The 11774-nt window shown below is 31.6% G+C and overlaps 2 protein-coding genes across 2 annotated transcripts; one reads left to right on the forward strand and one right to left on the reverse strand.

Moving 5' to 3' along the window:
- The first annotated feature begins 1156 nt into the window (after positions 1-1156).
- On the forward strand, positions 1157-3754 carry LOC106100469 (FGFR1 oncogene partner 2 homolog). Its single transcript, XM_013279332.1, has 5 exons — positions 1157-1481; positions 1554-1688; positions 1911-2162; positions 2375-2503; positions 3249-3754. The coding sequence occupies exons 2-5, from the start codon at positions 1554-1556 to the stop codon at positions 3360-3362; spliced, it is 630 nt and encodes a 209-aa protein (XP_013134786.1). The 5' UTR covers positions 1157-1481; the 3' UTR covers positions 3363-3754.
- A 3052-nt stretch (positions 3755-6806) lies between these two features.
- On the reverse strand, positions 6807-10681 carry LOC106100479 (signal peptidase complex subunit 3). Its single transcript, XM_013279344.1, is given in 7 exon segments — positions 6807-7060; positions 7315-7581; positions 7800-7978; positions 9218-9318; positions 9539-9655; positions 9892-10056; positions 10521-10681. Coding segments are annotated over 7 exon segments (1005 nt in total). The 5' UTR covers positions 10567-10681; the 3' UTR covers positions 6807-6930.
- Positions 10682-11774: the final 1093 nt, after the last annotated feature.

Below are 11774 nucleotides of genomic sequence, written 5' to 3' on the forward strand. Positions count from 1 at the left end.
GTAAATAAATAAAATAAAAAACATTAGTCAGATTAAAAATTATTTCTGTCAATCTTTAAATTTATTAAAACCGAATTGGATTTTTATATTTAACACTTTAATTTTAGAATGTTAAACTACATTATGTGGAAGTTTTGTTATTTAAAATTAATATTTGATATAACGAAGGAGCAGTTTGAAAAGTGAGTATAGTGAAAGCTAGTAAAAATAATAATAACAAATTCCAAGTAGATTATGTCCAATCGTATTAGTAATATTTATCTTTTAATTCATTCTTTGTATTTGTTCTGGATAACTCAATCTTGAATTGTCTTGAAATAAAGGAATGAAATTGAAATAAAGGGTTTTTCATTTTGATCTATAGGTCATAGGTATTTATTGATTTCATCTTGTGAGAAAAAAAAAGAAAGTCGAAAAGATTCATAACCGATTTTACTCAATCCATCCATAATATATGTAGATCGTCGATAAGTGACACAAATGAAGCATCAAATTAAATTTGTATGAAAGTAAATACCCGTAATTAATAAACGGGTATCATAGTGACGACATACGCGCCTATCGAACAACTGGGAAATATCGATAATCGGTTAAAACATAAAATTAATCGAACATAATTTAAGTATTTACTTATCTTTGTTACAATATAGTGATAGCGACGACGATAATAATAATGATAAATTCAAAAAAGATTATGCACGACTCTCTTAGTAAAACTTATTATTTCCTCTTATTTTTTTAATTTTGTTCTGTATTTCTTATTATTAATCTGACTTTAAAGAAATGGATGGAAAGAAACAGTGCATTTTATTTTAATCTTTTAAGAGAGTAAAAATCTAAAGTTGAAAATATTCACACAACTTTATTCAACCATCCCTACTGAATTATCAAACAAACTATAGACAGAATTCTATACTTTCTATATTCTTTTCTATTCTATAATTTAGGTATTTGTATGTGGCTTTAAAATTTTCTGGAATACGAAAGAATTAACGAAGTCACAATTAACAAAGTACTCAATTTAGAAGTAAAAAAATATGCAACCACACATCTATCATATAATTTTTCCAATTCCATAGACTTTTATTAAACTTTTTAGTATCGGCAGAACTGGGCTGGACTATGAAGTCTATGAAGGAATGCCTTTCAACTTTACCATAGACAATCAAGGTCATGTCACAAATATTAATCGTGACAAGTCGAATAGTTACAATTTTGGAAAAACTTGACTTTCTCTTTTTCTTTACGCATAGTTTATGCACATAAAGTGGTTTTGTTTTTGAGAAGTCGGACTTTTTCTTTTATAATTACTTTAGGATTACCTCAAATTCTCAAATGAGAGCTAATGGCCGCCCAACACTAATCACGAAACAGCTGATGTGCGTCGTTTGATTTATCAATTAACATTGCTGTTTGCCTCCCTGTTTCAAAGTTGTTTAAATGATACTCTATTCGCAAAACATTTTTTTCTGGAATTCAGGGTTCGTATTGTTAGTTAACAACAGTGTGTTCGTGAAGTGAGTGAGTTTTCCTAAGGTGTTGGTTTTTTTTAGATGTCACTGACCATTCAACAAATTATTTTGGATGCTAAAAGGCTGGCGGGCCGACTGAAGGAACGGGAAACAGAAGCGGATGCGTTATTGACTGAGACTCAATCGGCATATAGACAAATTCATACCATGAAACAGGTACTTACATCCTTGATCCTTTGTTAGTTTATTTTTTTATTAACTTTCGTTTATCATATAATATTTTGGAATACAACAAATTTAAACAAAAAATAATTGCCAAACATGAAATTGTGAAAAAACAATGTTTAAAATCATAATTTGTATGTTTAAAATAGATGGATTCATTTTTTGTGTCTATTAATTGTACAGCAAATAAATATCAGTAATTGTTTGCTATAGTACAAAGAAGAAGTGGACACTCTCAATGAAGCCTCAAGAGAAAGACCTCGGGGAGAACTAATTGCAAGCATTGAAAGAGAATCTCGACTTATGCGTGATGTACAAAAAGAGAATGGGGAACTCCGAGCTGCATTGGAAGATCACAGAAGGGCTTTGGAGCTAATTATGACCAAATATCGTCAGCACACTGAGAAGAGAATATGGGAATCGCGAATAGATTTTACATCTGCTATTAATGATAAACAGCAAGAGGTAATAAATATACCATTTATATTATTACTTAATAGTAGCTGTCATCTGCGACTCCTAAAAACTTATTTAGTAGCCTATGCATTATTTCAGACTATGTGCAACATCTGTAACAAGTTTTATCCAAATCTATACCGCCATTTTGGAGTTATGGGGTGAAAAAAATCCATCCATCCAGTTAGGCTGTTTAATATTGTTAATATTTCCTTCAACAGTTGATTCGTCAACAAGCTGAAAGAATTAATGAGATGACTAGCGTCATGTACAAAGCTGTTACCTTGGATGAAAATTCTGACACAAGGAAAGAAGAGGAATTGTACCAAAGGCTTATTACTGAGAACAAGGTAATGATCTTATGATCTTATGACTATAAACTAAGTAATTCTGTCTAAATTGTGACAGATTTGTCATGTCTAAATAGTGCTTCACTGGTTACAACACACAAACAACACATTTACCAATTAGGTACCATTATCTTTACTTCTATAGTAATATTATAAAGAGGAAAGATTTGTATTTTTGTATGTATTGAAATAAATACAAAAATATGCGGCTGATTACAAAAATTCTATCAACATAAAAAAGCTATGTTATCAGTGTGTAACATAGGCATTTCTTTATTATTTTTTTAATTTTATGAGGGTGAAGTCGTGAGCAACAGCCAGTAGAAATACAAATAACTAGCTTTTGGTTACGACTTTATCTGGGCTGGATTAAAAAAAACTTAGTAAGCAACCTATGTGTTCCAGATTATGTTAATAACAAAATTTAGTTAGATTAGTTGGCCTGTTTTGGAGATATGTAACACAAATCCATCCATCTAAATTTGTAATACAGTGGAACCTCGATAACTCAAACCTCGGTATCTTAAAAACCTCTATAACTTCAAAAAAATAATATGTTCCCTTTCCATCAGAGCCCAAAACCTCTACAGCATAGACCCTTGATAACTTAAAACCTCTATAACTTAAAATATTTTATGTTTCCCTTGGACTTTAACTTATCAAGGTTCTACTGATTTAGTAAGATGGTATATTTTGACAAATATTGCGTAAATCAGATAAAAGCATTGTTTAATAAAACTTCCAGGGTCTTCGGGAGATGTTGAATCTATCGAGGCGGTATGGATCGGAGCGATCATTGGCTCCTCCTACAGAAGACAAGCATGTACAAACGGAGGGCCCGGCTGTGCCCACCGCGTGACGTGCCCACACCGCCCGCCACTTACAAACGTAAACGAACCTCCTGTCGGCACATTTGCCTTTATATTTCCACAATAACTTTTGCATACAGAATACCTTTAATTTCTAAATTCATGAAAAAATTTCTATGATGACAGTTTTATTGCAACTTTGTTCCTATTAATTTTGATTACCCGGAAGTTTTAGAAACCGATAAATAGATTATTTTCTTCTAGCTAAAAATTCAACTAAAATAAACATAGATATCACGAAACTAATTGTATGATTTTTCAAAATTATCTGTGTGCAAAGTCTATCTGAATACTGAACCATGACTTACTAATTTTGTTGTTTATTTTAATTTCTTTTATATATTCAAGTATGCTTCATGTTCAAATTATTTGTATTTATACTTAAGAATGTTTAAAACACTACACAAGTGTTTATTTAATGTGCAGGCAGGAAGGATATAATTTTATAAGTCACCAATTGAGGGCAATTTTCATTTTACCATTACTTATACAATGATAAGAATTTTTATATTTACTTTAATTAAAAAGATATTATAATGGATTACTAAAATACTCTGAATAGGTTGTATTCTATACTGTTATATCTTTACATAACGAATTGTAGCAATTTACACAAAAAAGTATATGAGTATATGACTTTTGTGATTGTATACGCAAAATAATTTTATTCTTTAATGAGTTTAAAGTAAAAGTGTAATAACAATTGTAAGAAGGATGTCAATAAATATTTTTGTTTCTTTAATTGATTGATTTGGGGGCCAATTAGCCCAACAGAAACAGCCATAAATAATATTGCCTAGAAACTGCCATTCACAGGTGCTTAAATGTTTGACTTTAGTTTATTATGGTACCATATGAAGCTGTATTTTTTAGCATAAAAGCTTATGAACTTATGACCTATATTAAATTATATTTTTAATTAATAATATCTACATAATGGTTGATAAATAATAGTAAAATGAAAATGCACTCGGTGACCACTGCCTGTTGAATGCTATTATAGAATTCAAACTTTATGCCGGCTTGACAAGCTGCAAGAACTTAATTTTCAAATTTAGAAAAAATAGACGGAAGTTGTGCTCTTTTAATAACATATACTAATACATATTTTGCGAAGAAAAGTGACATCTCAAGATTATTATTAGTGGTGTCTTGTTTGTATAAAATTCCGTGCCGGCATAAAGTTTGAATGTCACTGTACTAAGGTGTTTAGTTTTTGTTAACTCAGGATCTTAGATTGCTCGAATTTCGTCTAGTTTTAAATTAGATTACTTTGTGTGTGTAAGCGCAGTACTTTGTGGGACCCATTATCTGTTAACAAGTTATATTACAGAGTGATTATTGATATGAAAGTTTGATCCTTTTGAACTAAGGAATTATTTACGTAGTTATATGAGCTCAACGAGATATTAAAAAAGTAAATCATAACATGTATGAATTTAATGGAACAATTAAAACATTAATAGTAATCAGAACTATATTGGGATGTAAAGGTAAAAATAATTATTGTTTAAAGTTTTAAAAATTAGTATTTAACTAACAATTATGTTGATGTAGTTTTTGAGTTATAGACATCCATAGTGATATCCTAAGTTTTTTTTATTATTTTTTAACATCGAGATACTGGGTACTAGTCACGCACTGGTCATATTTAGTACTGTGTTTACTCCATTCTCTACTTTACTCTGGTCTTCATACTTCCATCTTGAAATTATTATACTAAATAACTTAACATCGTGTAAATGCTTTTGCATTCGATTGATTGTAAGAGTTGTTGCGATTGATTCGCTGAATACATCTCTTTAGTAAGTAAATAATTAATATGCAATATTTTTTCACGCGTTCGTATCTGCTTTGGATGTTAGAAGTTCTAAGTAGAATGTATTGTAGCTATTCTGGTTAGAATATTTCATATTGTCATACCGTTGTATGGGCAACAAGCAATAAATTAAGGACTGGTTCTGATAAAACATTTGTATTAAAAATTTTAATGTCTTAAGGCGATGAGAACTAGTGTGTAATGATGACCGTCCTCTTACAAGCTTCGGTACTACGCGTGTACAATAACATGACACCTCGTTACAGTTAGTGACGCGATAGAACGTTTTAAAACTTGGTTGGATTATTTATGAAGTAGTGTAACTCTGACGTCATTGTGCGCAAGTTTAGAGCTAAATCTCAGTTTATACACTTCCCAAATAATAATCAACTTTTTTTTTTAGTAAAAAAGGCGCATTCTGAGGCTATTTGCGGCGCGTGTATGTAGTTATTACAAATTTTCTTACCTCAATAAATAGAGTGTAACCAAATAGTTTTACAATATCCTAGAATTAATTGTGAGTATTTTTGCTCGTTCTTATATCGATTCATGAAGTATGTGACTGGAATTAAAACATTTATTAAAGGAATACAAGCGCAAATGGGCAAGATATAATTTAAAAGATAAATTAGAACAATATAAGGTAATTGAAGTTAAAATTATTTTTAAACGAATTTTTATACCTTATGAAAGCACAAAAATTATTGAAAAGTATGAAATAGAACATTTACTGTTTTGAACTATATACCTTGATAAGTATTTTACGTTATAAATTGTTCTGTAGTTAATATTTTACTATATATTAGGGTTCAATAACTGTTTACAGAATTATTTGAATCATTAAGTAGATGGTAGGATGTCTCGTCGGTCGGCTAAAGAATGCTGGGAGAGAACCGTTGTTGGATGTTTAGCGTTCTACAATTTAGATATTGTTATAACTGTATTTTAGTTAATAATAGTTATGTCTCTAAAATCTAATTATAATATAAAACAAAGGATGTAAAAATATTTACCTCATAAGTATGCTTATGTGAGGTCTTACACTAAACTTTAAATTGTAGTTTTTGAAAATGCTGTTTCGGCTTGTATGCATATAAGTAAGGAATTTCCGAAGATTTATATTTCTACGTTCGTACGTAAGTCTGTGAATCTAGTATTGTCCCTTACTTTAAATTAAATTTTTTTATTAATCGAAATGGTTACATCACTAAATGATGTTTTCAAGATACTGTTTTACATGTAGATGTTCCATGAAATCTACAGTTTTAGTAACCTTAGTAGATAATGAAAGTGATGATATAGTATGTTTTGTCTGCCGTAGCAACATGTAGAGCTAAAATATAATGTATCCTTAAAATGTATTTGACAAATATACAACTCTAAAATATTACATAGTATGTTTTTTATCCTTGTCCTATTGCATTTAAATGAGTAGTCTGGAGGATAGGAGATAAATAAACAAGACTAAATGATGACAACAAAACTTGTCGCTTGCATAATAGCAACTATACTATAAAATGCATGTAAACTGCGGTAAGTTCTAACTGGTTGCTATAAGTTGACATTTATTTAAAGGGTAAAAATGTTAATAGGTAGGAGTTGAAATCAAATTCCATTTTACACAAATTAATATATTAGAAGATCTTATTAAATATCTCAAAAGTCCCCAACTACACAACAAAACATCCTTTCTCACTGTATAGTAAGAAAGGAGAAGTTCATACATGTACATAGGAGAATCATACTCTAGTTTGTGTATACTCTGTAGGGAACTTGAATGAATGTTGTCCGAGGGCTTCAATGTTCGGCAGAAGACCAGCGTTTGGTATAATGTTCCATGACAGAGTGAGCGTTACATTCTGATGACCCCTGAAATGTATAATTTTAAGTCAGTAACTGTTTTAAATTGAATTAAAATGAACAAATAGTGTATGTATGGCACCAGTGAATATCACTACAAATGCAACTGGCCAAGTCTAAAACATGCATAAATCAATTATCTAAATAAATTTTACTAAAAAGGTTAAATTTCAACAAATCATTGATTTAATAGATACAGAAAGCATTTTCTTACTAAAATTGCTCCAGTTTCATTACATTTTTAAATAAGTATGAGTACTTACTTCAAACCATTACCATCATCCCAGAAGTAGTATTTTGTGTTCATATTCTTAAAATCTAATAGTGCATTTTCTCCTCTTAAAATGATTTTGTCCCAAAGTACGACTTGATTTAGTTCATTGTTTGGTGTAATATATTCAGCTGTCAGGTATAGGAACAGCTGCTTCACATTCCAGTTGAAAAGATAAGAGAGATCTGTTTTGAGATCAAATGTAAGGAAACCAAGATCATTCCTTTCTCTAGAAGCACCATAATCTGGAACATTCTTACTGCAAAGGAAATTTGATATTGTTTTATTTTTAGGTCAACTATGGTTGTTTTAACATATGAATATTTCAATAATGACAATGTACAGTCAGTTTAGTACCAGTAGCAAGCATTTAGTAGCGTCTAAAACTTAAGGTCGGTAGTTAATTCTTCTGTGACAATGAAATGAAAATGAATGTAAATGTTAATTTACGAGGTCTTTATGATTACGTATACTTACACGACTACTTTTACAGTGTTCATTTGAGCGGCAGTTCTATAATCCACTGTTAAAGTGGATAGAAAACACAAAAATGTTAAACATGCCAACACACTTAAAGTATAGGTTAATATCGCATTTCCTCTCGTTAAAACCGAATACATGTTGAGTTATGTTTATAGCAAAGGTTTGCTATAAATCTTTAACACAAATAAGGGGGTTTTTGTTAATTTTTGATTACTTTCTGTTGGCGATTTGATGACATTAAAGACACGTCACATTCAACTTCACCCTTGCTATGCCGGAGACTTTTAAATTTATTCGACAAATTTACACTGTATATCCTTGTAATAAAGTTAATTTTTGAAAGTAATAGTATGTGAAACTTAAAACGTCACACGTTTCTAGTAAATGCGTTTCATTCTACGTTTCGTGGTCTGGATTGAAAGTAGTTCTTTTGTAAATATTTAAATAACCTCAATCTCACTTCTAAGTTATGATATGCAGTATAAATCTATTTAAGGTATTGTGAATAAAAACATTTGAAATAAATAATACAAAAACATTAAATTCGAAGATAGTTAATAGGATTTTATACACTTTCCGATAGATGGAGTAGTTTACAATTAGAAGAACCACTACGAAGTCAATTTTGAAAAATACAAACGCGGTAAAATGATTGTCTCAAATTAATGCAGTGTTTGTGCCTTGTTGTTGTACATACGAGATTTGTGGCTTCACTGGACTACTGATTTTAGGAAATCGAGTATTGCTTGTTAGATTTTTAAATATTTTCGATGTATTCTGTATTCCTAAAAGTTATTGATTAATCTGTGCTATTTATCAATACATTTATCTTTATTTAAAACAACAATATTGTTAGGAAAATATGAGGAAACGGAAGGAATAGCGGGGGTAGATTTATAAAACATATCGCAAGGAGTGGCTCGGGCGCTCAGTTGCAGTCTCGGCGCTCAGTCGACGGAACGTTCGATATATTTGCGTTGTCGCATTGGAGTTCTGTTTGTGTATTTTACAAGTAATTTACAAATATTGTTAATATGGCCGTACGTCTGTCTATATTTTAAAGGAAGTCATTTGTGTCGAAATATCTAACATGCTACATCAATAGCATTTTCATGTCAGCTTTCTACCCAGATGCTATTGTTTTTATGCTACGTTATTCGATATCGAAAATAAGAGATGCAGGAAAACATTGTAATTCATGCCGTTGAAAATCAAATATTGAAATTCGAAGTTACAGTAATGAAATAAAACGTAGGTAATGAAATAAAGCTTTATTAAGTGAAACGCGGTAAACCTACACTTTGGCTCAGAATTACAAAGATGGCTAGAATGAAGACCGTTAGGGACAGAAGTGAGTTGAGTGGTGCTTCGTTGCAAGGCACCCCGCCCGGCACGGATCGACAAAAGCACACTTTAGTGGCGAAGCTGCCATTCCTCTGCTGGTAGCAGCCGCTGGTCACCGCTTCCCCGAAAGAGTCCACCGCCCGAGTGCACATATAAGTAGAATTTTCGACTGAAAATTGAAAAAAAACGAGCCATGTTTAGGGAAGGTAGTTACCTAATTACTTATATTAAATATACATGAAATGTTTTAGGAATATAACGTCTTTTTTTATTAAAGTTATTTACTTCGTAGAAACAAGACAAGATGAAAACTAAAGATTGTGAATCGTCGTCGAATTTTTTCAATATTACACGACTGATTTAGATTATTTTATTATGTTGTGTGATACCATGGTCATTAAAGTAGTAGGTGTATTTAGCGCAAACATCATTCGGTCCCAGTATACAGGAGGCGTCGTTTGAGTGATGCGTCCAGATATACTCCACATCTGGCCATGTTCCGTCATCTGAAAAGTACAATTTACAAAGTTGCCAGTATTAATATATAACAGAAGTCAAAAGGAAGAGAGGATAGAATGAGAAAAGAGTTTTGATGAAAATTTATTTCTTCACTTTAATTTCATGGACTGCTTGTCTAGTGTCTCAAGAAATGTAACTCGCCAGTATACTAAAATTCTCTTCATCATTTTATTATTTCTCATGTCTTGACGACTTATGCCTAAAGCAATAAATGTTTACTTACAGGAGGCAACGAGCGGCTGGGCACAGGGCACGCCGCTCGCCAGTCGGGTCGCCTCTTGACATGTGGCGTTCAGGAACACGCTCTCATTGTTGAACTTGGGCCCCAGCCACGTAAAGCGGAAACATCGGGATACAGGTATCGACTGTGCAACCACCGCTATACTACCTACATATATATACGCAATTTTAAGATCTGCTGTACCGAAATAACGCACGGTTTGTTACAGAATATACAATTCTGAAGTGCATAACAAACAATGCATTTTATTGACAAAGGTATAATGTATTGAAGGCAATCTATATGATCATAGCCTACAGTATTAAAAAAATAAACTGTTTTACTTTGTTGGAGGTATAGTATTTTGAAGGTATTGCATGAAAAATTATTTAGAATTTTTCCAGTTTATTTGTCCTTGTAAGGTCGTGGTATTTCTCCGCTCAAATTTGCACCTTTGTGCAACTGCAATAGTAACGTGAGTTCTACAACTGTTTCGATTCTGCTTTGTTTTGTTTGTACCATATGTCTAGGTACAGTCGTTACTAAAATAAAAGCGTATCTTAAATTTAAAAACACTAACATTCAGTTATTTCTAATAACAAACATATGAAATTTAATAATAAGATACTCACAACCGACAAGTAGAACAACTGCAACAATTATTTTATTCCTATCCATTCCAATTTACTTTGCGATACTTTACTGGGAGTTTTACAAACACTATTATTGTTTGAAATGTACGAAGAATTCGGTAAAGAACATGTCTGACGGCCAACTTTTATCTTGACATAACAAATACTAATTTCGTATTATAATACGTATGATCGTATCTGTATATTCATTACCGGTGTGTCGTAGAACGATTGGAATGATTTCATTGTTATTGATAACATTATCATTGTATTATCAATTACTTCGCGTCAGCCAGCGTTCCATAGAAAATATTTAAATAATTAGTAATTATTAAAACAAAGAAAATAAATACATGCTGTATTACATCACTCTTATAGCTAACTTAGGTACAGTACGATTTCAAAAAGTCCTATTTAACAGTTCAAAAATACAACCCTGTTTATAAAAATTTGTCTAGCGTTACTTACTAAAACATTTTGCTTTAGCAAACATAAAAATGCTAAAACAAAAAGTGTTGGCTTCACTTTTAAATTTTAATAGGAAATATTTTGTAGCGGCCATGCCGGGGCTAGTGCATACTCCAATGAAATTATTCTCCATTCGCCATCGTCGGGCGATAAGCCGATTTCGTCTAACCTCGTTCAATCAGCGAGCTCGTAGCCCGCCCAGACTCCGCGCATAGATTTATAACTCGACAGACGCGATGCCATTTTAAAATAAATGCGCTTCAAATTTAATTCCCCTATTCCTCGTTTCTATGCTCATGCTTCACTTGTTTGAGAAGATTTGCAATATTTGTTGCATTAGAAATGTATTGTTGAGTTGCATTTTATTCCTGTCTTTTAGGTATTGTATTTATTTTGTTGTAGTTTACCTTCTGTAGTGATGTTAATATAAATCATAAAGACTTATAACCGTATTGTATGTTAAGTTTCAAGCAAACCTTAAACGGCGATATTTAATGGAATGTTTAGGTCAAAGTTTTCAATACTTATTTGGTAAAAGATTTATTGACTACAGCGATCAATTCAATAACTGTTTTAATTACTCGTATTTAATCCTAGCTGTTCCAGTGCGCCATCATCCGCATGAAATGTCAAAATTCAAATGCACAAATGAAAATTGCTTTCTTGATGTTGGCAGCAACTTATGGTCTCTTTCCCACATAGGATTTTTATCCAAAATATTTACCCCTTAGGTTTAATGGCGTGAAAATATATAGCCTAAACCGTGACGTAAGTATAGGGCTTTTT

The sequence above is a fragment of the Papilio polytes genome, unplaced genomic scaffold, assembly GCF_000836215.1.
Source record: "Papilio polytes unplaced genomic scaffold, Ppol_1.0 DF824047.1, whole genome shotgun sequence".
NCBI classification, from domain to species: Eukaryota; Metazoa; Arthropoda; class Insecta; order Lepidoptera; family Papilionidae; genus Papilio; species Papilio polytes.